At 43.7% G+C, this 24232-nt stretch overlaps 1 protein-coding gene across 1 annotated transcript in view; it reads left to right on the plus strand.

Moving 5' to 3' along the window:
* PACS1 (phosphofurin acidic cluster sorting protein 1) overlaps positions 1 to 24232 on the plus strand; it is a 419530-nt gene that overhangs the window by 120582 nt on the left and 274716 nt on the right. The window contains exons 4-6 of the mRNA XM_030219186.1: positions 12936 to 13061; positions 13160 to 13304; positions 19642 to 19733. Coding sequence (XP_030075046.1) covers positions 12936 to 13061; positions 13160 to 13304; positions 19642 to 19733 — 363 coding nt within the window. The remainder of the gene's footprint in view (positions 1 to 12935; positions 13062 to 13159; positions 13305 to 19641; positions 19734 to 24232) is intronic.

Below are 24232 nucleotides of genomic sequence, written 5' to 3' on the forward strand. Positions count from 1 at the left end.
TCCGTCCTTCTGTTTTGTTTGTCCTTTTTTTTTGGAAGGATTTTGCTTTCCTTTTTTTTTTTTTGTTTTACTGTATCTACCCAGCATGGTAATGAACTAAAAAGGAAAAAAAGACAAGGAGTGATATTTTAAAATAGATAAAGTTTTTTTGTCTTGCAGCTGAGCATCCTTAGCAATATAGGAGATATATAGACGAGTTAGTTGTATCTTCTGCCATGTACTGTGTCGCAGTGACTGGCCCAAGGACTGGAATCTAGGTCTTCTACAATGCAGTGTTGAGTCCTGCTACTGATCTACCAGACCAAAACCAGGCTGGCTCAGTTCTTCTATGTTGTTTTTTTTATAGTAGGCAAATGTGTTTGCCTCCAGCCTCTGTTAGAAAGAGAAAACACTGTATATTGAAGGATCTCTAAACCGAAACACACCTGGTTTCTCACTGATGCAGCATGGTGCCTGGTTAATTGCTTGTAGGCTATGTTAGAAAGTGAAACTCCACAAGTCTAAGAATGGAGAAAGATTAAGGGTAACAGTTAAGCTTAATGTTGGTTGCTGGAGGAGCAGAGAGTCTTGCCTGACTCCTCTGTCCGCTAGATTTTAGATGGTGGTTCTCCTAAGTAGAAAGACATACCTATGAGCAGGTTTTGTTTGTCTTTGGGAGGAATGCCTCTTGACAGTGGAGGGAGATTATAGGACTGCCCATGCTGCTTTGTTCTGCTACTTTTCTTTCCCCAGCGTGTGTGTGCCTTTTTCTCCTGGGCAGTAGTTACTCCCTTCTCATATCACTTGAACATTTTTTTAATGGCAGCTGTACTGGTTGCAGAGATGGAGGAAGGAAGAATTGTTTTGAAGTGTTTTCAAATTGTATTTTTGGCCTGGCAGTTTCTTCCAGCTTTTTTTTTTTTTTTTTGGCTATCCAAGCAGCCTTCATTTGCAGTCAGCTGAGATTTTAGCCCTTTTTTTTTTTTTTTTTTTTTAAGTAACACCTTAGTTTAGTCCAGTGATGCTTCTCAAATAGGGGCCATAGCCTGGCGTCCTCCAAAGTTAAGCACATGTGCTTCGTGAATCAGCTAGTAGGTGGCCATCACTCAAGGGACTATGACTCTCTCCTCTCTGGGGCTCTGAACATTGAACATATGTTGAGAGCATTTAGTTTTAATAAGCTTATGTTCATGAGGTCTGGGGGATTGGACTTGTGGGCCACTGAAGGAAGGGGAAAAGTACTATTGTCACACTAAGGAAGTAATTAATTTGATGCTGGACGCCTATGTGGTAAAGGCGGTTAGCTTAGCGGAGTTTTAAAAAGGATTGGATGGCTTCCTAAAGAAAAAGTCCATAGACCATTATTAAATGGACTTGGGGAAAATCCACTAGTTCTAGGATTAGCAGCATAGAATGTTTTGTACTTTTTTGGGATCTTGTCAGGTATTTGTGACCTGGATTGGCCACTGTTGGAAACAGGATGCTGGGCTTGATGGACCTTTGGTCTTCCCCAGTATACATAGTAACATAGTAGATGACGGCAGAAAAAGACCTGCACGGTCCATCCAGTCTGCCCAAGAAGATAAATTCATATGTGCTACTTTTTTATTTGTACTGTCCTCTTCAGGGCACAGACCGTATAAGTCTGTCCAGCCCTATCCCCACCTCCCAACCACCAACCCCGCCTCCCACCACCAGCTCTGGCACAGACCGTAAAAGTCTGCCCAGCACTATCCCTGCCTCCCACCACCGGCTCTGGCACAGACCGTATAAGTCTGCCCAGCACTATCCCCGCCGCCCAAACACCAGCCCCGTCACAGACCGTATAGGTCTGCCCAGCACTAGTCCCGCCTCCCATGGCAATACTTATGTTGAAAATCTAAGAAGGTGCCTATTTAAATTCGTTTTTTTTAAAGCAATATAGGTGCCTATGTGCCTTCATAAAATAGATACCCTGAACCTGCCCCAGTAGTGTGCAGATAAAAATTAACACCTGCATCAAAGATGGTGTAAATGTGTGTATGTTATTTATGGACAAGCAGGGGGCATGCAGTCAGTGTTGGGAGTTGTCACCTGACACTCCTGTCTCAGAACAGTGTGCTCATAGCTCATGCAAAGCCCAAATGCCTACCTGAGCATGTGTGGGGATGACTTCACTTAATATCTCTCCTTGCTCCTCCCGCCTCCTCAGTGTTTTTAATCTGCTTGGCCTCTCTGGATGTGCAGCTCCATTCACAGAAGAAAAAAAATTACAAAGCCAACATAAATACAACAGAATAACGCCAGGATTGTTTCACTGGCAGCTACATCACCTCCCCCAGTGGAGTATGCTTACATGCCTGGAGTTTATTTCAGTAGATGCTGGTTCTTCTTTCCACCTGTCTCTGTCAGGGCACTTATGGATGACAGCTGAAAGTATGGGGAATCTCAGTGCCAAAATGGCTTATTTACCATTCAATCTGCCACTTCAAATCTATATAGCTCCAAAACAAATTGGTAACACATGCCAAATTAATAAGGCAGAAATGGAGCAATCTAATATTTTTGAACCCCCTACTCGTTGGAACAGGAGGACTACTTTCCTCACCATGGTAACTGATTCATTCTTCAAGTGAGAAAGAGAAAGCCGCCTCACAGAGCTCTCACCATTCAGCTGTTCTGGTTTGTGCTGCACAATGTGAGACAGTCCATACCTATAAATCTCCTAGCCCTTGTGAGGCTGCCAAGTACTGGACAGGTACTGCAGTGTAAGGTAAGAACTGTCCAGAACAAGAAGGTAAAGCTCATAAGGGCTCAATACTCAGACAAAGCAAGTACACCTCCTACCTAGAGAAAAACAGATCACCTCAGAGCCAGACATCTGCAAGTGCCTTTTCAGCTATCCTGACTGCAGGGAGTCAGCTGAGCACAGAAAGGAGCACCATGCAGTCCTCACTCTCCATCCTGAAACCCCTATGCTCTGCCTCACACCTTCTGTCCATGAGCCAGTTGTCTTTTCTGCCTCTGCAACTTCAGGTCAGGTTTTGCAGGAAATCCCCAGCCACATACAGATTTGCACTGTCTCTTTGGCACCTCTCAGGAGCTGTCACTCCTATCCTACCATCTACAGAGCTTGCCTACATGTACAGAAGATGGCTGAGCATTTCATCAAAGCTATTCTTTGATGGGGACACAGAATCTCCCGGCACCTGTTGGAGTTACAGGTGATAAAAAATTTCAGGTTCCTATTAGAATTAGCACAAATGTATCTCCTCACCACCCCAAAAGAAAAATGCAGGTGAAGGATACCTCATCTGAAATTCATACAGAAATTATCCAAGGCTCTTCCTGACTTCTCCTTAGATTCCAGAGAATGAGTAGGAGTTCACTTCTTTCTTGCAGTGAATACTCCAAAGAGCTGATAGCATTTCTGGTTCATAAAGTCTCCAGGAGCTGCAGCTAAAGATGTGGCAACAACCACCATCTACACAAGCACTATCCACATGCCTGGACCTTAAGCCTTTCCAGCACCAGCATCCCTAGCTACCACACCAGCTGGTGGTGGTTGAAGACACTCTCAACAGCTCCAAGACTGCAAAATCCCATGCTAAACTGCTGCATAGGAGGGACCAGAAAATTCTAGAAACAATAAGAGAAAATATTCCAAGGAAATATGGTTAGCTCACAAATTGCAGCGCGTGACCTCTCCTTGGTTGAGCAAACCCTTGTGGTCTTCAACTCTGCTTAGTGGTTTTTAATACAAGCTCACACCCCTACTTTATAACCTTGAAGAATGGAGCCCCAACCTCACCTGATTTTATGCACAGTGCCTATGAGATGGCTTCCAAATCTGTGGCTGTTATGATTGGAGCTGAACTGTGTGTGGCTTTGAACCTTGAGCCTTGTAAAGGACTTCATAATTGACCGGCAGATGCACCTGTTATGGGGGATAATCTCTTTGCCAAAAGGTTAAATATATTGTAATGCAGTTCAAGGTATCTACTCAACCTACTTGACCAGTTCTAGTCTATCCGTAGATATTAGCAAACACCTTGCAAAAGATATCAGTCACAATACTTACAGCATGTTCATACTTGCAGACATTTTCAGCCAAATACTTGGCTGCTGCAGCAACATCAGACCACCCAGTCCTATCTACTTCAACAGAGATTCTACAAAAGGAAACGGCAGTACACTCCAGCCTCCACCCTCCTCAAAACTGGACTTGGTTTTTGACTACCCTTTCTGGTTGGATAGTGATTCTTCATTGCAGAATCATGGTAACCGATAACAACAGGGTACTCAAGGTAGTAAATTGATCACAGAATCAATTTTGCCTTCCCATCTCCAGCCAGGGAACAGGTGCCTACCTCGCAGCACCCATATCAACCTCCAGATGTCCTAGAACCAGAACTTTGATCCCTCCTAGAAATACATAATTGAGGAGATACCTACAGCAGGAGGGATGGAGGGAAGGATTCTATTCCAGTTACTTCCTCATTCCCAAAAGGTCATGGGGGTAGGGGGCCTGCCCATCCTAGACCTCAGAGAACTCAACCTTTATATAATGAAGGAAAAGTTCAATACGAAGTCCCTCAAAACTATCTCCTCTTCTGGAACAATTGTCTCCTGTCCTTGGTTTTTCAAGATGCCTATACACATTTAGCCATCTCTCTGGAAATACCTCAAGTTCATGTTTCTGCACTGATGTTTCAAGTACCATATGCAATCAGCCTTTTGTTGGTACCCAGGGAATTAACCAAGTGCCTTCCATTAAAAAACCAACAAAACATGGCTGGTGGTTACTGCTGCTCATCTTCACAAGAGAGATTGGTTCGTCTTCCCAGATAGCTCTTTTTTTCCAACCTCAAATCCTTCTTTTGACAGCATGGATGTTTAAAGGCAGATAATCTCAGCTCTCTGTGCCTAATGAAATTCAAGATATTCTCATGTCCTCCAGGAAGGTCTCTACTAAAGAACCATGTAAGTATTTTTTTTAAATGGCCTTGTTTTTGCATGTTGTTGCACAGTTAGTCGCTAGGACCCTTTCTTGCTGCAGAGTCCTGATCACAGTGACCTATTTGCATCTGTCAGATTATGAACTTGAAACCACCTCCGTCTCCTTCCATTTGTCAACCATTGCAGCTTATCCTGAGTAAGTCGATGGGAGATCTGTCTACCCCTTGGTCTCCAGATGTGTATGCAGCATTATAAACATGAAATTTCCTGTTTGAGACCCTGTTCTGCAATGGGATCTCAACATTGTTTTCATCTAGCTTCTCACTGACCCCTTCAAGCCCTTTAGCCAAATTCCCCCTCAAGATCCTCTAGAAAAATCTTTCTTGTTGCTATTACCTCCACCAGGAGGGTTGGTGAACTTCGGGCTTTCATGCATTATCCTTCCTTCCACCAATACACTTGTCTCTTTCCAGACAGACTAGCATTCCAAACTCAGTCTAAATTCCTTCCCAAGGTCGTATCTAAATTTCATCTTGATCAGTCCATTGTCCTTTAGTTTTCTTCCCAAAATCTCACTCAAAACGCAGAGGACATATACATTAGACTTTAGGCATGCTGTTGTATACTGTCTCAGGAAGAGTTACAAACTATTTTTCATTTAAGACAAACAATCCAGGCATGCTAATCAAAAGGACCCTTTCCATCTGGGTTTTGGACTGCATTGATTTTTGCTATTAGAAAAAAATGTAAAGTGATGTATTTGGGATGCAGAAATCCAAAGGAGTTGTATGCGATAGGTGGTGAGAGACTGATGTGCACAGACCAAGAAAATGACCTTGGGGTGATAGTCTGAGGATCTCAAGGTAGCAAAACAATGTGATAAGGCAGTGGCTGCATAGAGAGGGGCATAACCAACAGAAAGAAGGAGGTGATAATGCCTCTTGTACAAGTCGTTAGTGAAACTGCACTTGGAGTGCTGTGTTCAGTTTTGGAGGCCCTATATTGCTAAGGACATAAGACTCAAACAGTTCAAAAGAGAGTGACCAAAATGGTATAAGGGTCCATGTGAGAAGTGGTTTGAGAAGAGACTTGAAGACTTGTATATTAACATGAATACCGTGGAGGGATAAGGAAGATAAGATACAGACATTTAAATACCTGTAAGATACAACTGAACAAACAAACCCTTTTCCAGAGAGACTATAGGAATAGAGGGCATGGAATGAAGATGTAAGGGGGGAAAACTGAAGAACAATGTCAGGAAATGTTTTTTTTCACAGAGAGGGTAGGGTGGTGGATTCCTGGCATGCTTTTCCATGCAAGATGGTGGGGATGAAAACGTAACAGATTTCAAAAAAAGTGTGCAGTGTACAAAGGATCTCTATAGGGAAAGAAGATGAAATAAAAGTATAGAATATTTCCACTCAAAGTAAAAGCATAATTGACTCAGTATTTCCACTCAAAGTAAAAGCATAATTGACTCAATATTTCCACTCAAAGTAAAAGCATAATTGACTCAATATTTCCACTCAAAAACATAATTGACTCAGTATGTCCACTCAAAGTAAAAACATAATTGACTCTCACAAATTTAGAAAAAAAAGAGAGAGAGAGCAGTTGTTGCAACCCTGCTTACCTTTCTGGGCAGAGTGGATGGGCCATGTTGGTCTTTATCTGTTGTCATTTATCATGCTACTCTGTTAAAGCAAACTTCCCTCCTCTAAGCAAAGTTGCTGTGCACCAGCTTCAGGCAGTGACAGCCCCCCATCTCAAACCTCTGATGATGCCAGTAGGGGACATCTGTAAAGCTGCTGCTTAGTCCTCCACCCACACTTTACTGAGCAGTACTGTTTGGAATCTGCCTTGAGGTGGGACAGTGTCTTTCGACAATCTGTGCTACAGGATAAGTGATTATAAAAACAAAATAGTAGACTTCCACTGCCTTCCATCTCTCATCTACTTCCTCCATTCTCCAATTATCCAAATCACAAAGGCAGCAGTCTGCACAGGATCCTGTTGGCACTCGGATGCCAGTACTCTGAATAGGTTTGTAGTCTTAACAGGAAGTCCACACGGGAGGGAGGGGTTTAGGATCTGTGAATATTCACTGATCCATAGGCCCCATGTTGACTTCTACTGGACGTAGATCACAGAGTAGGTCCCCAGGGAGGGAAAGTGGCCCTGTTTCTGTGGCCCCCCAAAATCCCATCCCACAGTTCAGGAACCACTGACCTAATAAATGTTTGTGCTTCCTGACTGCAGGACCTGTCTAATTCCTATTTTGTGTTTAAAAAGTCTGTTCCTATGCCACCTTTCACAACAAATCAAAGCAATGTACATAATCAAAACAGAAATTAAGAGGAACGCTATAAAATATATAGTAAACCCTAAAAAAGACAAGTTGATGGGAATAAACAGCCATGGAGCCTATTTATTTATTAGGATTTATTTGTTAGCTGTTTACCTCTTAACTGACTTCTTGGGCTGCCTACTGCATGTCATCGCTGTGTTATCAGGGCAACCCTCAGCTGGGTTATCACCAATAGTGTGCTTGCATGTCCCCTTGCTTGTCTGTGGAGAAAACAAAGTTCCTTACCTGCAGTGGGGGTTCTCTTTGGACAGCAGGAGAATACAACACTTCCCTACCCTTCTTCCCCTCAAACTATAGTTTGGTATGGAAGAGATGGGGGGAGCGATGTCAAGCAGGGAGTCCCCAAGCTTGTTTAAGAAGGCCTTTGGGCTTTGCCTGAGCTATAAGCACCATTCTGAGACAGGAGCATCAGGATAGTATTACCCAATAGTGTGACTACATGTCCCTGCTATCCACATAGAACCCCCATTAAAGGTAAGCAACTCCACTTCATCTAGGTGTCTATCCATGTATTTTATAAAATACTAGTAAAAAAGGCCCGTTTCTGACACACATGAAACGGGCGCTAGCAAGGTTTTCCTCGGAGTGTGTATGTTTGGGAGAGTGTATGTGAGAGTGACTGTGTGAGAGACAGAGTGAAAGTGTGAGTGTGTGTGTATGAGAGAGAGAGAGTGAGTCTGGGTGTGAGTGTGTTTGTGAGAGAGTGTGTGTGTGAGAATGAGTGTGTGCAAGTGTGTATGTGAGACACAGTGTGAGAGAGAGTGTGTGTGTGAGAATGAGTGTGTGCAAGTGTGTATGTGAGACACAGTGTGAGAGAGAGTGTGTGTGTGCGAGAGAGAGAGTGACTGTGTGGCACATAGAGAGTGAATGTGATACAGTGTGAGACAGAGTGTGTGAGAGTGAGAGTCAGAAAGACATTGTATATGAGAGAGAGAGTGTGAGCCCTGCCCTCCCAATCCATGCCCATCAGTCCCCTGCCCCCTCCATTCATCCTTTTCCAGCAATTCCCCTCTCTCCCTGAGCCCTGCCCTCCCAATCCATGCCCATCCATGCTCCTCTGTCACCTGCCCCCTCCATTCATCCCCTATCCAGCAATTCCCCTCTCTCCCTGAGCCCTGCCCTGCAATCCATATCCATCCATGCCCATTTGTCCCCTCCATTCATCCCTATCCAGCAATTCCCCTCTCTCCCTGAGCCCTGCCCTCCCAATCCATGCCCATCCATGCTCCTCTGTCACCTACCCCCTCCATTCATCCCTATTCAGCAATTCCCCTCTCTCCCTGAGGCCTGCCCTGCAATCCATATCCATCCATGCCCATCTCTCTCCTCCATTCATCCCTATCCAGCAATTCCCCTCTCTCCCTGAGCCCTGCCCTCCCAATCCAAGCCCATCCATGCTCCTCTGTCACCTGCCCCCTCCATTCATCCCTATTCAGCAATTCCCCTCTCTCCCTGAGCCCTGCCCTGCAATCCATATCCATCCATGCCCATCTGTCCCCTCCATTCATCCCTATCCAGCAATTCCCCTCTCTCCCTGAGCCCTGCCCTCCCAATCCATGCCCATCCATGCTCCTGTCACCTGCCCCCTCCATTCATCCCTATCCAGCAATTCCCCTCTCTCCCTGAGCCCTGCCCTGCAATCCATATCCATCCATGCCCATCTGTCCCCTCCATTCATCCCTATCCAGCAATTCCCCTCTCCCTGAGCCCTGCCCTGCAATCCATATCCATCCATGCCCATCTGTCCCCTCCATTCATCCCTATCCAGCAATTTCCCTCTCTCCTTGAGCCCTGCCCTTTCAATCCATGCCCATCCATGCTCCTCTGTCCCCTGCCCCCTCCATTCATCCCTTTCCAGCAATTCCCCTCTCTCCCTGAGCCCTGCCCTCCCAATCCATGCCCATCCATGCTCCTCTGTCCCCTGCCCCCTCCATTCTTCCTTTTCCTGCAATTCCCCTCTCTTCCTTCCATGACCCCCCTCGCATCCATGCTCCTCTCTCTCCCATGTCCCAGCCTGGCCCGCCCTCTTCTCCCCCCCCCCCCTCTTCGCATCCATGCTGTCGTTTTTCCCCTGCCCTCCTGCTCCCAGTGTTCAACTTTGCTGCCCACCCTCTTCTATCCCCCCAACCATCCCTTTTCTTTTGTTTTTTTTTTTAAATTTACCTCCGTGGTGGCGGTTCTGGCAGCGCAGCGTCAGGGAAGGAGGCGGTGTTCCCGACGTCTAGCCTTCCCTTCGCTGTGTTCCGCCTTCTGACGTCATCATTGACGTCAGAAGAAGGCGGAACACAGCGAAGGGAAGGCTAGAGACGTCGGGAGCGCCGCCTCCTTCCCTGACGCTGCGCTGCCGGAACCGCCACCACGGAGGTAAATCTAATATACTAAAACGCACCGTGCGTGGGTGCGATCAGTTTGTTTGTTTTTTTTTCTGCCCTCGCGATCCGTTTTTTTCCCCCGCCCTCGACGTCATGACGTTTGACGCGAGGGCGGGGCAGAGACGGCTGGGTGGCTTCACACCACGAATCCACGAACCCTTCAGAAAGTGTTTGAGTGACTTCAGAACGTTGTCTTCAGAACGTTCACGGTGCGTTTTATTATATTAGATGCCATGCATTGCAACTCCACTAAAACCTTGCACCAGGATCACACATGCACAGTCCATGCAAAAGTATGTTTGATTTCTTGGCATGCACATATTTGTAGCAGTGCAGTTTTATAAAAGCCTTTTTCCCTGGGGACTTTACTGGAAAAACATTTATAGTACCTCGTAAGTCTCCATGTTACAACTTTTTTCTCTTTGTCTTTGAAATAGCTTTCATTTTCTAACTGTGTTCAGATTGGAGTTTTTGGATTTCTTGTGTCTCAAGAGAAAGCTGGAACCTACCAATGTAGGTGGTGTAACTTGTCAGCTCTTCCTGGTGAATGTCTCACTTTTCTGTCATGTAGTTGTGATAGAGAGGGGTTTGCTATTCCCTGCATGCAAAGGTACATTTCTGGCAGCACACTACTCCTTCTTAGGCTTAACCCCTATTTCTGGGGTTTAATGGACACAAAAGTATTGTTCCCAAAACAATTCACTGGAACGTGTTACTGGTACTTTTAAACACGAGGTTCATTTACTGGGTGGGCAGTAAACCAAAGAAACCTTAAAATTCATCAGTTTCCATCCCCTTCTTATTTTGCCCACCCAGCATCTTCCTCTTTTTTTCTTTGAGCTTCCAGCTCCAGTGGAACCTGCTTCTACTAGGCTAAAGTACTTTGATTCATACTTACACAGGGAGTTTTCCTCTACTTTATATTCTCACTTATTCCAAGAATTGCAGTAAATGGTCCTTGACTAGGAATAATGATCTACAATTCCTTCCTAAATCTGGTGCATGATGCATTCTGATTCTGGCCAGTTAGTGTCGCCATTTTGCAGTGACCGAGTCTTCCCCCCCCCCCCCCCCTTCTGGGTCTGTGAATACTACAACTTTGATCTTGGTTTGATAGCAGTGATTTGCAGCATGAACATTTTTTCACTCTGGTCTTTCACATAGAAATTTGTATGGATGTCTAGGGTTCCGGTGATGCATGGAATCAAAAAAGATACAGTGGAATTAAAAAAGGTTCAAATAAGAGCAGCCAAAATGATAAAGGGGATGAAACTCCTTGCATATGAGGAAAGGCTAAAGAGGTTAGGTTTCTTCAGCTTGGAAAATCGACTGATGAGGGGGATATGTTTGAGGTCTATAAAATCCTGAGTGGTATAGAATGAGTAGAAGTGAATCGATAGGTGTTTTTTTTTGTTTTTTTTTACTTTTTCCAAAAGTACAAAGATGGACACTCAAGGAAGTTACATGGAAATACTTTTAAAACAAATAGGAAGAAATATTTTTTCGCTCAAGGAATAGTTAACCTGTTGAACTCTTTGCCAGAGGATTTGGGTTTAAAAAAGGTTTGGACAAGTTCTTGGAGAAAAAGTCTATAGTCTGCTATTGAGACAGACATGGAGAAACAACATGGGGAATGTTGCCACTATTTGGGTTTCTGCCAGCAGGGACTGTCTTTTGTGTATGGTGTACAGCGCTGTGTATGCCTTGTAGTGCTATAGAAATGATAAATAGTAGTAGTAGGTGCTTGTGGCTTGGCTTAGCCATTGTTGGAAACAGGATACTGGGCTAAATGGACCATTGGTCTGACCCAGTATATCTGTTTTCATGTTCTTTTGAATCCTATGCATACTTGTAGGGATAACATTTTTACAGAATCAAGGTCTATTTTTGGCTTCATAATTACTTTAATCTGCTGCATATTGGCTGTTTGACCAGGGGCCATGAGTGTTACATCAGGTCCAAGTCCAAATTTGATTATTTTATTTAAAAATGTATAACCTTCTCGGACTACAATCATATATGTTTTTTGAGTTGAACCTAAGACAGCAGAAGTAGGTTTTCTGAAAGAATGGAAAATTGTGATTTAATTAAACATTTTATCATTATTATTGCGTGAATTGGTAACATCTCATTTATGCAATTAAAAAAAATATATAGTCTTGCTAAATTCCTTGGTCTGCAGTTGAGGCTAATTGGGGAAACCACAGTGACATATTTAACATCATTACATCATTTTTCTGGAAGTGTAATACCACTCACCACCCAGGGGGTATGCAGGAAGGAAGGGGAGATGGGAGTGGAGCCAGGACTGATATAGAGTGATGAGGTACGGTGGAGGGTAGATAAGGTATAAGAGAGTGAGTTCAGAGGACTGAGATGGAGGACTAAGTGGGTGAAAAATGGGGGGGGGGGGGGGATAGGAGACTGGGGAAGGAGACAGGGGACAATGGGATTGCTGGAGAGGTAATGAGAAGGATATGGCAAAAGTTAGTAGATATGAAATGGAGACTGAGGACTAGAGGAGGAGACAGGGATAATGAGGGTAAAATCAAATGGGTGAATATAAATGCTTAGAAGATAAAAGTGAGGAAAAAAACGTAAAACAAAATATCCGTGCCAGACAGATGTAGAGAAAGGAAAGGAAAAAGTCAACCTAGAAAAGATTGTAAGCCCACTGGAGACAGTACTAGTACCTGTATAGAAAATTGTACTTGTTAACCGTGGTATATGAAATGTGCTAAATAATCTTTTTCACATAAGATTTGATATGGAAGAGTAATATCGCATCCAGATATCGAAGTTCATGTACAGTAGGAATAACAATGTCATCAGTAGCAAAAGAAGCTGGAAAATCTGACAAAGAGTAACTAGTTAACATCAGAACATACTCAATTTCAAGTGATATACTTTTAACCAAAATCTGATAGTTTGCAAGCACATTTTTAGATAGTCTGCCACAAAAGTCTGTATTATCAGTTACTGATTTCTTGATTACTAAAAAAAAAAAAAAGCTGAATATCATTAACATAGATCTTATACTACAGGCCTAAATAACTCAATAGTCTAAAAAGAAGAAGCATATATATGTTAAATAGCATAGCAGTCAAAAAGGAACTTTGCGGCACACTATACGAAGCCTCAAAAAAATGAGGACTGCTGATGCGTGCCAGATACATTTTCCCTAGTGGTGCAGCACAAACTGTTCATTGTTTTAGCTGTGTTCATGAAGATCCTGTATTTGTTGCCCTAGCAGTTTTCTGTATTCTCTTATACAGTACCCACATTTCTTGAAGAGGGATGCAAATAAATTGCAGATCATGCTGCAGAGAAGGAAGAGGTATAAAAACAGGACTATTCTGGGTTACAAGACACTGGCCATGGGGCTAATTAACATGGCAGAGGTAAGGAGCATGCTGCACAAACTGCACTGTTGAATAGCTTAATTTATTTACCTGTGGAAAGGATGAAAGCACCACGTTGCTGTTTCTCTGTCACACAGGTCATGCAGCACCCTAGCGAGGGAGCCCAGGTACTTGGTTTACATAGTAACGTGAAAGATGTGTCTGTGCCCGTTGCTGAGATCAAAATCTATTCTGTGTCCAGCCAGCCTATTGACCATGAGGGGCCCAAATCAAAACTGTCAGGTACGTTAACTGATTGGATCTGCTTTCCTCCTGCTAAAAGTGCATTGTCAATGGAACATGTTAGAGCCAGTCCTCAGCCTGCCACTGTTTGTGACCATTTCTGTTAGAGTACCCCTCTGTCTAATCTTTGTCTAATCTTTACAAGGGAGCAGTTGGTTGGTCAACATGGCCATCTGAATGATTTTTAGTGCCCGTTTGTATGATTTTAGTGCCCGTTTGTGTCCCTAATAACTGTTCTCTCAGACTGCCCAGTTTCTTTTGGATAATGAAAGTTTTCAGTCACTACCAACTGTACTCCTGCCGAAATTCTGTGCACAGAGTTTGCAAAGTTCTGCACACAAATTTTTCAAAATTTTTTTTTTGCATCTCCCTCCCACCCCCACAGCATCTTCTTTTTTTTTTTTTTTTTTTTAAACAGTTCCCTCCCATCCATAGCATCCCTTTTTAACAGCCACCCACAGCAGGCCCCTTTTTTTTTATAGCCCCTCCCTTTCTTCAGACACCCCCGCACTCACCTGAGGTAGGAGGAGTAGGAGCTGCAGCGGCAGTACTCTTCAGGGGCAGGAAAGAACCCCATTCTTTCCTGCCCTGCTGCCGCCACTTTCTTGCTGTTGCTGTGCTTTTTCAAATGGCCACTGAGACTTCAAGTCTAAACTGAGGTTTCCTGTGCCTGTTAGCTATGCTTTATACTGATATTGTAGTAACAGTAAAATAGCCCTCTTAAATGCTAGCCTATGGAATTGTAATGGAAACTTTATATGCTAAGAAAATCTATTAAAAACTGTTTTAAGTGACAGAGTAACTTAAAATAAAGTCCCTTGCTTAATTCTAAGTCTATTACAAAGTAGATCCGATTCACACCTTATTCGTTGTAGAACAAAATACTCAGTGAATCTCTAATGCCCACTCACAACCACTGCATGCCTGCATTTATACTCACAATGAGAGGAAAAAACCTCATACTACTGTGGCACCACTTCATTAGCTTTAACCGAAGAATACTTAAGGCTCACAGTGAAAAAGTAATCATGGGTAAAAAAAAAAAAAAAAAAAAAACCTCTCATTGATCAAATCGTGGTAAAATCATCAGAAACCACTTATTTTTTTGTCAGTGCTCCGTTGCTCCGTGGATACTCTTTATCAAGGGTCCTCACCATGCGACCGTGGGAGCTAAAAAAACAACAAGAATGGGTTCAGCACTTTATAAAAAAAACTTGAACGCAGTAGCGCAGCGCAAGAAATCCTCCCGTACCCTGGGAGCTGCTAATGCAAAATCTCACGGAGCCAATTGGCAAAATGGTGCCTCCGATCGGAGCATTAAATAGCAGAGGCACCATTTGCCGATTGGCTCCGTGCGATTTTGTATTAGCAGCTCCTAGGGTACAGGAGGATTTCTTGTGCCACGCTATTGCGTTCAAGTTTAAAAAAAAAAAGTGCTGAACCCATTCTTGTTGTTTTTTTAGCTCCCACAGTCGCATGGTGAGGACCCTTGAAAAGCAGAAGCGAAACGAGTCCGTTGGGACCTCACTCTTAGAGTATCCACCGAGCAATGGAGCACTGACAAAAAGATAAGTGGTTTCTGATGATTTTACCATGATTTGATCAATGAGAGGTTTTTTTTTTTTTTACCCATGATTACTTTTTCGCTGTGAGCCTTAAGTATTCTTTGGTTAAAACTAACCAAGTGGTGCCACAGTAGTATGAGGTTTTTTCCTTTCATTGTGAGTATAAATGCAGTCATGCAGTGGTTGTGAGTGGGCATTAGAGATTCACTGAGTGTTTAATTCGAAGTCTATCTTTCCTTACGTTTAAAAACAATTTCCTAGAAAATTCTTACCAATGAAGAACGCTCCCTATCTGGAAATCTTCTCACAGACCTCTTCTGGACTCACTGCCGTTATTCTTATATTTTAAGTCAGGTATTTGTGACCTGGAATGGCCACTGTTGGAAACAGGATGCTGGGCTTGATGGACCTTTGCTCTGTCCCAGTATGGCAGTACTTATATACTTATATATATATCTACATGGCTACAAATAGAAGAAACCCTGATCTACTCTATACTGTTAACTACATTACTAGGAATGGGTCACCTCCCCCCCCAAAACACTACCTGTTAATTGCTACTTTTATGGATTTTTGCAAACTAGAATTGTTGATACAAAGGGATAAAGGTAACTCATTTAAATTTGTTATTTGTAACAACTCCTAATTCTAATAGACAAACGTCTAATTCATTGGCCTATGTGGCAAGATAAATATATTTGATTCTTAGGACAACTAATACCAGTAGATCATCTTAAAACATTTCATATGCTCCAAGAAGAATTTGGTCTACCAAATTCACAGTTTTATGCCTGGTTTCAATTACAACATACACTAAAATATTGCTGTCTATGAAGGATAGGCAGTATATAAATATCAGTAAACCATAATACTGATTTTTCTGATGATTGGTTATTAGAATCGGTTATTAAAGTATTAACTTCTTCCCATGTAGCTTCCTTATTTTATAAATTTGTGTTCTCCCCCCCCCCCAATTTTGGTCCCATAAATATTACCTAGGTACACAAAATGTTTTGGAAAAAGATACTGAAAATACTCTCTCAGATCAAGAGATTTTGGTTGCAAGGCCCTTGACTTTGCTTTCATTACCCAATCTTTATGTATTTTTCATATACCATCATTAATTATGGACCACAGTTAAATTGTGGAAGAGTGACTCAACAGTTAACTCTTATGTTGGTCTTGCCAAAAAGCAATTGGTACTTTTCTCTATATGATTTATGACTGCGTTAATTTACGTATTTTTTTTTTGTTCAGATGTATGGAATAAGATTACTGACATTTTACATTTCACAGAAGAACTTTTATCAAATTAGTAATTTGGAAATTATCAGTACTTCTATCTCCTCTATCTGAAGCAGATAAATGTTTGGGGTTTTTTTTTTTCTAATTTTTATAGCCCTAAAAATAATCAATTATTGTAAAACAATAATTTAATTTGAATGTTATATGGTGGAACTGGGTAACTTTATGTAGAAAATACAAATGCATTTTAGAGATCAAATACCCAATGCATAGTCATTTTAAATACAATTGGAAAAAGATAGATTAATATTTGTCTTCAAATATTCAATTCCCTGATACATATATTGCATTATCATTTGAGCTGTCTTTGCTCACATTTATTGTTCTAATTGTTCTAAATGCTTTTGAAATCTAATATAATAAAACGCACCGTGAACGTTCTAATGAGGACAACGTTCTGAAGTCACTAAAACACTCCCTGAAGGGTTCGTGGTGTGAAGCCACCCAGCCGTCTCTGCCCCGCCTTCGCGTCAAACGTCATGACGTCGAGGGCGGGGAAAACACACGGATCGCGAGGGCAGAAAAAAAAACAAACTGATCGCACCCACGCACGGTGCGTTTTAGTATATTAGATTTACCTCTGTGGTGGCGGTTCAGGCAGCGCAGCGTCAGGGAAGGAGGGGGCGCTCCCGACGTCTCTAGCCTTCCCTTCGCTGTGTTCCGCCTTCTTCTGACGTCAATGATGACGTCAGAAGAAGGCGGAACACAGCGAAGGGAAGGCTAGACGTCGGAAACTCCGCCTCCTTCCCTGACGCTGCGCTGCCGGAACCGCCACCACGGAAGTAAATTAAAAAAACAAAAGAAAAGGGATGTTGGGGGGATAGAAGAGGGTGGGCAGCAAAGTTGAACACTGGGAGCAGGAGGGCAGGGGAAAAACGACAGCATGGATGCGAAGGGGGGGGGGGAAGAAGAGGGCGGGCCAGGCTGGGACATGGGACAGAGAGGAGCATGGATGCGAGGGGGGATCATGGAAGGAAGAGAGGGGAATTACAGGAAAAGGAAGAATGGAGGGGGCAGGGGACAGAGGAGCATGGATGGGCATGGATTGGGAGGGCAGGGCTCAGGGAGAGAGGGGAATTGCTGGATAGGGAAAAATGGAGGGGCCAGGTGACAGATGAGCATGGATGGGCATGGATTGGAAGGGCAGGACTCAGGGAGAGGGGAATTGCTGGATAGGGATGAATGGAGGGGACAGATGGGCATGGATGGATATGGATTGCAGGGCAGGCCTCAGGCAGAGAGGGGAGATGCTGGATAGGGAAAAATGGAGGGGCCAGGTGACAGATGAGCATGGATGGGCATGGATTGGAAGGGTAGGACTCAGGGAGAGGGGAATTGCTGGATAGGGATGAATGGAGGGGACAGATGGGCATGGATGGATATGGATTGCAGGGCAGGCCTCAGGCAGAGAGGGGAAATGCTGGATAGGGAAAAATGGAGGGGCCAGGTGACAGATGAGCATGGATGGGCATGGATTGGAAGGGCAGGACTCAGGGAGAGGGGAATTGCTGGATAGGGATGAATGGAGGGGACAGATGGGCATGGATGGATATGGATTGCAGGGCAGGCCTCAGGCAGAGAGGGGAAATGCTGGATAGGGAAAAATGGAGGGGCCAGGTGACAGATGAGCATGGATGGGCATGGATTGGAAGGGCAGGACTCAGGGAGAGGGGAATTGCTGGATAGGGATGAATGGAGGGGACAGATGGGCATGGATGGATATGGATTGCAGGGCAGGCCTCAGGCAGAGAGGGGAAATGCTGGATAGGGAAAAATGGAGGGGCCAGGTGACAGAGGAGCATGGATGGACATGGATTGGAAGGGCAGGACTCAGGGAGAGGGGAATTGCTGGATAGGGATGAATGGAGGGGACAGATGGGCATGGATGGATATGGATTGCAGGGCAGGCCTCAGGCAGAGAGGGGAAATGCTGGATAGGGATGAATGGAGGGGGCAGGTGACAGAGAAACATGGATGGCCATGGATTGGGAGGGCAGGGCTCAGGGAGATAGGGGAATTGCTGGAAAAGGATGAATGGAGGGGGCAGGGGACAGATGGCCATGGATTGGGAGGGCACGGCTCACACTCTCTCTCTCATATACAATGTCTTTCTGACTCTCACTCTCACACACTCTGTCTCACACTGTATCACATTCACTCTCTATGTGCCACACAGTCACTCACACACTCGCTTGGTCTCATACACTCACTCTCACAGAGAATCTGTGTCTCACACACACTCTCTCTCTCGCCCACACACACACACACTCTCTCACACTGTGTCTCACATACACACTTGCACACACTCTCATTCTCACACACACACTCTCTCACAAACACACTCACACCCAGACTCACTCTCTCTCTCACACACTCACACTTTCACTCTGACTCTCAAACAGTCACTCTCACATACACTCTCCCAAACATACACACTCCAAGGAAAACCTTGCTAGCGCCCGTTTCATTTGTGTCAGAAACGGGCCTTTTTTACTAGTTGTTCATATTACTCTTAAAATAAAAAGATTTGAACCCATAAAGATCCATTCTTAGTACAGTAATAAAAAGGATCATATAGGAACAGTATTAACTGGCTTTTTCTGACCTGGGACCTGCTATAGTATCATCAAGCATACAATGGTGTTATTTAAGATCTAGTATAATACTGAGCACTGTTAATGCAGACAACTCACTTTCTTGCCAGACCGTTGCTGGGGTCCATCTGGTACAGCATCTATCTACTTTAGATTTGTTTTGACAATGGAAATTAATGTCATTGCTCAGAGCTTTATTTAGCTGTCCATCCCAGAATGCTTTGTTGGAAATAAGTCACAAAGTGGTTTATTTACATTGTAAAACTGTAGAAGTGGACTATAAATAGGTGTGGTTATAAATAGGGCTTTATCATTTGCATGAGAGAGACCAAATAGAAATTTAGAGTTGGCAGTGTGGAAAGGGATGCAATTCTGAACCTGTACAGTAGCCAAGTGTAGAGCACAGTCAGCCATGTCTCTATATGCTGTAGTACCAGAGAATTGATTGGCCTCACGATACACATTAAGAGATTAAATCAGAGCTAATTTTGCCGTTTCATTTTATGACCAGGCACCCATGTGTAAAGTCCAAAAAGGCACCTATTTTATAAAGGCACCAATAGCATGCAAAAACTGATGCTTAGAAGGTGTAAATTTGTGCCTGTTCTCTACATATATACATACCCTCATGTTTTCTAAATGATGTACATTCATTGTAGTTCCACCTCCATTCTGCCCAGTTACCACCACTAGGGCATATTTGGCAGCTGCATGTACTTTACACAGAGATATTTATAAAATTGCCTCCTTTGTATTTATGCCTGGTAGGAACGTTTTCAGTGAGCAAATAGGGAAAAGAATGATTTGATAAGACTGAGAGAGGATATCTTCAGTGTGAAGGCCTGACCATTTGTTGTTGCCTGTACTTTACAGATAGGTCCCCAGATATTGATAACTATTCAGAGGAAGAGGATGAGAGCTTCTCATCGGAACAGGAGGGTAGTGATGATCCACTCCATGGCCAGGTAATGTCCACTGTCTGCAGGGGTAAAGTGGAGAAAGAGACCTAAGGTTTCATTTCTCCTTTGCCCTGTAATGCCAAAACCTGTTGTCCCAACTGGCAGAACAGTGAGAGACTCAAAACTTCCCCAGTTGGGGTTTTTCTGTCTTCTCCACAGACAGGGCAGGGGAATGCAAGCACATTCTAAGTCAGTGGTCTTCTCTAATTTTAAGTCGGGGCCACTTTGGATGCAAATAAGCTGAAGGAGTGCCAGCTCATAACTTCCATTATAAGGCCGCAACACTACTGACCAGTATATAACAAAATGACATCCACTCTACCAGCCCCTGCCTTCAATCTTTTTATTGGACGTATCCTCAAGGAAGTGGGCATTTCCAAATATATTCGCTTCATCTATTAAAAGAAATGCCTTGTACTTCAAGCATGAGACTCTGCCCTTCATCCATGTACCCCTTTCTGTCATGAACTTGAGTAGAAGGGCAAAGAATGGTAGAATGATGAGGGCCACCTTAGATGTCTCCAGGGACTGCCATTGGCCTCTGGGCTTTGCAGTGAAGAACACTGCTCTATGTGATGCCATCCAACAGAGCCTTGTTTGCTTGAGATTCTCAGTAGTTCAGAGAAGTCTGATTAAACCTCTCCGAGCATTTGTGCAGAGGTTCCCACACTGCCTCGGACTATTTCTTCTTTCTCTGTTTAATTCGTCTGTGGGATATGCAGGTAACTGTCCTTTGTACCTCTTGTTCTCTTCTTTCCCTTTCTCAGCCCAGCAGTCCCAGCGGGATCCCATTCAGTCTCAGAATTTTTCAAATACTACTTTCAAGCAATTTGTTTGGGACAGAGCTGCCATTTGCTGTCAGCTAAAACTAAGTAGACTCTGAGTTCTGCATATCAATGTCCTGGAACTCCGCAATGAATTGAAAATCGCTCTAACCTTTGTACCCTCAATCAAGATCAAAGTTGTGCTAGTAAGGCTAGACAATCAAGTAGCAATATTCTATATTTACAAGCAAGGAGGCTCAGGTTTGCTACGCCTCTGTCAAGAAGCCTTGAAACTATGGAGACTTGCATATTCCTTCAGGTGACACTAAAGGGCCCTACAATTGGATTGCAGATTCTAAGCTAAAAACTTGACCATCACAAATGGGTTCTCGATCAACAAGTTATGCAGCAACTTTTTAAACATGGGGTATCCCAGAAATAGATATGTTTGAATCTGCTGAAAATACAAAATACTCTGTTTTCTATTCGATATATCCAAGCCAAAACAGATTAGGTCATGATATATTTTCCATTCCATGGACTTGTGGTCTTCGCTACACCTTTCTTCTCTGAAATCAGAAAATCTTGCAGAAGATGTGTGTGAACGAGGCACAAATAGTTTTCATTTTTTCAAAGTGGGCAAGACAAATATGGTTTTCCCCATCTTTTGAACCTGTCTGGGTCAAGTCAATACTTGTTGGATGTCATCCCATCCTACTAATGCATCCCAGTAATACTATTGCATCTCAGTCTGAAGTGGGTTCCCCACTGCCTGGATGTTAAAAGGGCAATGATCAATTGCTATCCAGTCTCTGCAAAAGTGAAAGAGATTTTGCTTACTTCCAGATCTGCAACCAGAAGATCTTATCAATTTAAGTGTACTTATTTTCCCACATGGGCTGCAACTTGTGAACAGAATCCTTTTTCATGCCCAGCCCCAAAGATACTTCTTTCAACTATCAGAGAACACAAGACATCTTTAGTATCTTGTCAGCCATTTCAGCTTCCATCAGCAGATCACAAGAAAATTCCTCTCAACACACCTATTAATCTCTAAATAGGAGGACTTATGAACATAAAACTTATTCTAAAGAGTCCTCCCATACTCGGAAACCTCCATATAGTTTCTTTCAAAATATTTTTAACCTTTGAGGCCTCTGAGCCCTTCTTTTGGCTGGGAAGCATTTACTCTTTTTTTTTTTTTTTTGAGTACACAACTACTCGAGTTCCCTGGGCCATTGAGCTTTTTGACCTTGTGTCAGCCATTTTTCCTTGTTGTCAGTGAGGGTGCAGGGTGGCTTTAAAAAATGTACTTTTGAAGAGTCAGACTCAGACCTCTCCTGGGAGACAGAGCAGGACCCTCTCCGCTGAGGAGTCCTATGTCATCCCATATGACCCATATGACCCTTCTCTGCCGCCTTGGAAACGCAAGTCTCCTCCAGAAAGATGGCACAAGCCATATCTTTCAAATTGGAGATAGAGGAGGAACCTCATACAGAGCTCTTTGAGGTTCTAGATTATGACTCTCCTCCTAGAGAGGGAATCTTTGTTCCACTTCATACAGTCATGAGGAACACTGTGATCAAAAACTGGGAGACAGTTCATGTTGCTCTAAAGAAAGTTGATCCAATGTACAGAATACAGAAATGCACTGGGTTTGAAAAAGAAAAAAACAGTTATCCCATCATTCCTTAGTTATGGAATCTGCTTTGAAGCATACTTGCAGTGCGAGCTCTCATCCTTCTGCTCCTCTAGGCAGAGAAGCTAGAACATTAGATTCTTTCGACAGGAGAACATTTCAAGCCTCTATGCTAATCAACTACAACTTTATTCCACAATTCACTTGAATTCTCTAATAAAGCGTACTCTCTCCTTTGCAGACTTCCTTCCTCCTGAAAAGACTAATGAGTTCTCCACAGGAAACTTTTGGATTGATGTAAATATCTAGCAAGGCAGGCTTTTGGTGCCTTTGACATCTCTTCTCGCATTTCCGCCTTAGGAGTAGCATTGCAACATCTTTCCTGGCTCAGAGTTTCTACGTATCATCCAGCAAGGTTACGCTTTTAATTGGGAAATCTCCCGACTATCCACAAGGAGTCTCATTTCAACTCCCTCCAAATGATAGTACTTTGAGAGGAGCTCTCTGCCCTCCTCCGGCAGAATGCAATAGAACTAGTTCCTCCACCGGAGAGGTGTCAAGGGTTTTACTCCAGATGTTTTCTCATACCAAGAATGACAAGGGGAAGTACAACCAATTCTTGACCTGCGAGATTTAAACAAATTCCCACTTAAATGGTTTCTCTGCGATCACTTCTTCCCATGATCCAACTATTAACTGGCTTTGCTCTTCATAAAATGCCTATTAGTGGTAGCTGCAATGCTCTGCAAGTGGGGCATACACGTCTTTTCCTACCTAAACGACTGGTTAATCAAGGCAGTCTCCCAAGAGTCAGCACAGACCTCAGTTCTATCCGCCATATGTCTCCTAGAACTCCTTGGTTTTGTGATTAAATTATCCCAAATTACATCTTTAACCAGTTCAGATCTTACAGTTTATCAGGACTCTCCTGGGCACAACTCAGGGTAGAGCCTTCCTGTCTCAACCAATAGCATAGTGTGTCTCTCCACTCAGATTTTCAGATCCATCCGAGTATCTGCTTGTCAGATGCTTTGCCTACTTGGCCACGTGGCTTCAACAGTCCATGTAACACCAGTGGCTCTGCTCCAGTTCCGAATACCTCAGTAGGCGGTCTCCTGTCGGTGGCCCCAAGCCATGGGGTAGATTTCCTCATATATTCAAGTTACTCTACAGCTGCGCCCCTCTCTACAGTGGTGGATGGTTCCCCAGAATCTCCCTGGGGACTTAAGTTTCAGCCCCTTCCACATCACAAATTCCTCACTACAGATGCTTCTGTGGTAGGTTGGGGTGCTCATCTTGATGGTCTCCATACACAGGGTTCTTGGTCCTCACAGGAAAAACGACACCATATCCATCTCCTGGAACTGCGAACTTTCTAACGCCCTCAAAACTTTCCAAGACTGCATCCTCGAGCACATAATTCTTGTTCTCATGGATAACCATGTTGCGCTATGTTATCTGAACAAACAAGGAGGAACAGGTTCCTACCACCTCTGTTTACTAGCAATCCAGATATGGACTGGGGCAGCTTCTCAAAACATCTCCAAGAGCTGTTTATCTATCCGGCAAGCAGAATGCAGTGGGGGACAAATTGAGCAGAGTCCTTCAGCCTCATGAATGGACCCTCATCAAGCTTGTAGCTTGTGCAATGCTTCAGCAGTGGGGGGACACCATCAGTATACCTGTTCGCTTCACTTCAGAACTACAAGCTTCCCTGCTTTTGTTCCAGAATGTATGCTCCCAACCGTGTAGCCCCGAACGCCTTCTTGCTCCATTTTGGAACTGATACTCTAAGCACCTTTCCTTCACTGCCTCTCTTTGGAAAAGCTCTTCTCAAATTGAGTCGAGACCAAGGGACCATGGTCCTAATTACTTCGTACTGGTCAAATTTGGTTTCACCTTCTCCTAGAGTTGTTGTGCAGGGAACCATTGAGGTTAGATCCTTTTCCAACTCTAACACAGATCAAGGGGTCCCTCCTTCATCCAGACCCTCGCTCTCTGACCATAACGGCTTAGTGTCTTGAGCAGCATTCCAGGCGGGATAGCCGGTTTGGACACGTCCTGCAAAATCTTTTTACTACTTGAATGCCAACTCTGTCCTC

This window comes from Microcaecilia unicolor, chromosome 11 (assembly GCF_901765095.1).
Source record: "Microcaecilia unicolor chromosome 11, aMicUni1.1, whole genome shotgun sequence".
Taxonomy (NCBI): domain Eukaryota; kingdom Metazoa; phylum Chordata; class Amphibia; order Gymnophiona; family Siphonopidae; genus Microcaecilia; species Microcaecilia unicolor.